The sequence below is a fragment of the Haliaeetus leucocephalus genome, unplaced genomic scaffold, assembly GCF_000737465.1.
Source record: "Haliaeetus leucocephalus isolate CR32 unplaced genomic scaffold, Haliaeetus_leucocephalus-4.0 Scaffold184, whole genome shotgun sequence".
Taxonomy (NCBI): Eukaryota; Metazoa; Chordata; class Aves; order Accipitriformes; family Accipitridae; genus Haliaeetus; species Haliaeetus leucocephalus.
In genome coordinates, this window is record NW_010972620.1 from 9,855,734 (window position 1) to 9,857,829 (window position 2,096).

At 50.3% G+C, this 2,096-nt stretch overlaps 1 protein-coding gene across 2 annotated transcripts in view; it reads left to right on the forward strand.

Annotated features, from left to right (window-relative positions):
• Window positions 1–1,080: 1,080 nt before the first annotated feature.
• The window catches only part of ACTR1A (ARP1 actin-related protein 1 homolog A, centractin alpha (yeast)), an 18,435-nt gene continuing 17,419 nt past the window's right edge, over window positions 1,081–2,096 (forward strand). The window contains exon 1 of one of the 2 annotated variants that reach the window (XM_010564819.1): window positions 1,081–1,190. Coding sequence is in view for 1 of the 2 variants with exons in the window: in XM_010564818.1 (XP_010563120.1) it covers window positions 1,957–2,004 (48 nt within the window). In the remaining variant the exon portion in view is untranslated. Of the gene's footprint in view, window positions 1,191–1,866; window positions 2,005–2,096 lie in introns of those variants that run through there. The other variant, XM_010564818.1, reaches the window with a different exon arrangement.

Sequence of the window (2,096 nt, forward strand, 5' to 3'; positions counted from 1 at the left end):
CGGCTGGCGGGAGGCCTGGGGCAGGGGCCTGGCGGGCACCTTCCCCGGCCTTGGCTCGCCCAGGGGGCTTACGGCAGGGCAGGTCCCGTCCTGGGGCAGCTCCCCGGCCACAGCCACCCCCAGCCTCGGCGCTCAAGGCTGTGTCAATCTCACCTGAAGAAGTGAGGCTGTAAATTGCAGCGGTTCAGGAGCTGCTTCGGTTAGACTTCATCTGTCCACGCAGCAGGGCCCGGGACAGAGAGCTGCGGGACCGTGGCTGTGCTTCAAGATGTGGCTGGCTAATACCTCTATATCCTTTACTACTGCTCTGCAGCTTTTGTTATTGCTATCTTTATACCTATACAATCCTCACAGCACCTTTATTCTCCCTGTGCACCTTTCTGTATCTGTAGGTACCGCAGAGGCAGCTGTGAAGCAATGCAAATAGGTGAAGTTCAAGGGCTGTCTGATCGAGGATCTTGACCTGTGTACTAAGCACACTGAAGATCTGGCTCATTCCTGAGTTGCAGCTACATCTGTGGTCATGCGAAGCCTTGTACATATGTGTGAGCCGGCATGTGTTCAATAGTCCACATCTTTGCTGGAGCAGTGTCCTGCTTTTTAATCAGGATAGAGAAGAAATGAGCTATAGAGTGCTGAGAGGATAGGATGAGTGCTCCTGCGTGTTGCATTTCTCATTTACATACCTAAGAGTTTATTCCAAAATCAATATTCACAACATACCTTTTAGGAGATCACATATAGTCAAGGAGCTGGCAAGCAAACAAACAAATGACTATCCACTGAGAAAGGAGGTGAGCAGTTGGTATTCTCATGAATCACTGCTTCCCACAGCAAACAATATTTCACTTGTCCTGTTACTGTGATACTACTTTTTGTGACATCCACCCAAGAAGTCAATTACAGTTAACTGAAAAGGTAAATATAACAGACTCATGTATGAAACGCTGTGTTGGCTTAATACATGCATCGTGAGTCTCTCCTGGCATTTACTGAGGTGATAAAATACTGGTCTTGAAATAATTTAAACCCCTCCATCCTGTCATACACAAAACCTCCTCTTTTACACTTGGCGAATGATGAAAATCACCGAAGATAAATATCTGAGGTGAGACTATCTGCTTGGGCTAAAGGCAGAAGTTACAGAAGAGAAGTCTCAGTGTCCGCATGAAAGATGTGGGACAAGACAGGTGAGTTCTGAATCAGCCTTCACGTACGCTTACCAACACTGAACTTCATTTTAACTAGTTTCAAGACCCAGTGGTGTTGCTCAGGGTTTCAAGTAAATGTATTATTTTAATGTTGTTGTCAGTCATCAATTATTCAAAGTGCTTGTAGAACATACCGCAGGTGGAAAACAACAGGGAACACATTGTTTAATGCTTGGATGCCTGTTATGTGCATTCTTTGTACCGACACTTCTTTTCTGGTTGCCATGCCTCCAAAAATGCAGAGAAACTGGGTAATACTCAGAGAGAACAGATGTGTTATGACCAGAAGGTTGTAGAGATGATTCTGTGAAACGATGGGACCGTAAAACACTTTCATTAACGATAGATGCCCTCTGCAGAAGGTGTTTTCTCTCTTCCTATTAGAAAAATCGGGGGAAAGAATCTATTAAACTGTAAATAAGCCAATTGCAATCCAGTGGGGCTTTGGTGGAAGTGCACAGTTACCCCTCGGCACGCGACACCCACCACCCCACTCGGGTTTCACGCCGAAAATTTTTGCAGCGTTTCCTCTCTTTTTTTTTAATTCCGCACTACACCTCCCGGCATGCCTCGCTCCCGGCGCGCCTTGCCGTCAGGCGCCGCGCGGGGCCCAGACTACATTTCCCAGCAGGCCCCGCTGCCGGAGGAATACATCACCCAGGCGGCGCCGCGCCGCCCTTCCGCGCATGCGCCGCCGAGGGCTGGGCTGTTGCTCCCTGACGGGTGGCTGCGGCGGGTCCTCGCCATGGAGTCCTACGACGTGATAGCGAACCAGCCCGTCGTGATAGACAACGTGAGTGCGGGCGGCCGCGCGTCCCGGGGGCTGGGAGGGCGGGAAGGGCCCGCGGGCCGCAATCCCTTTGTCATCGGGGACGGCCGCGCCCC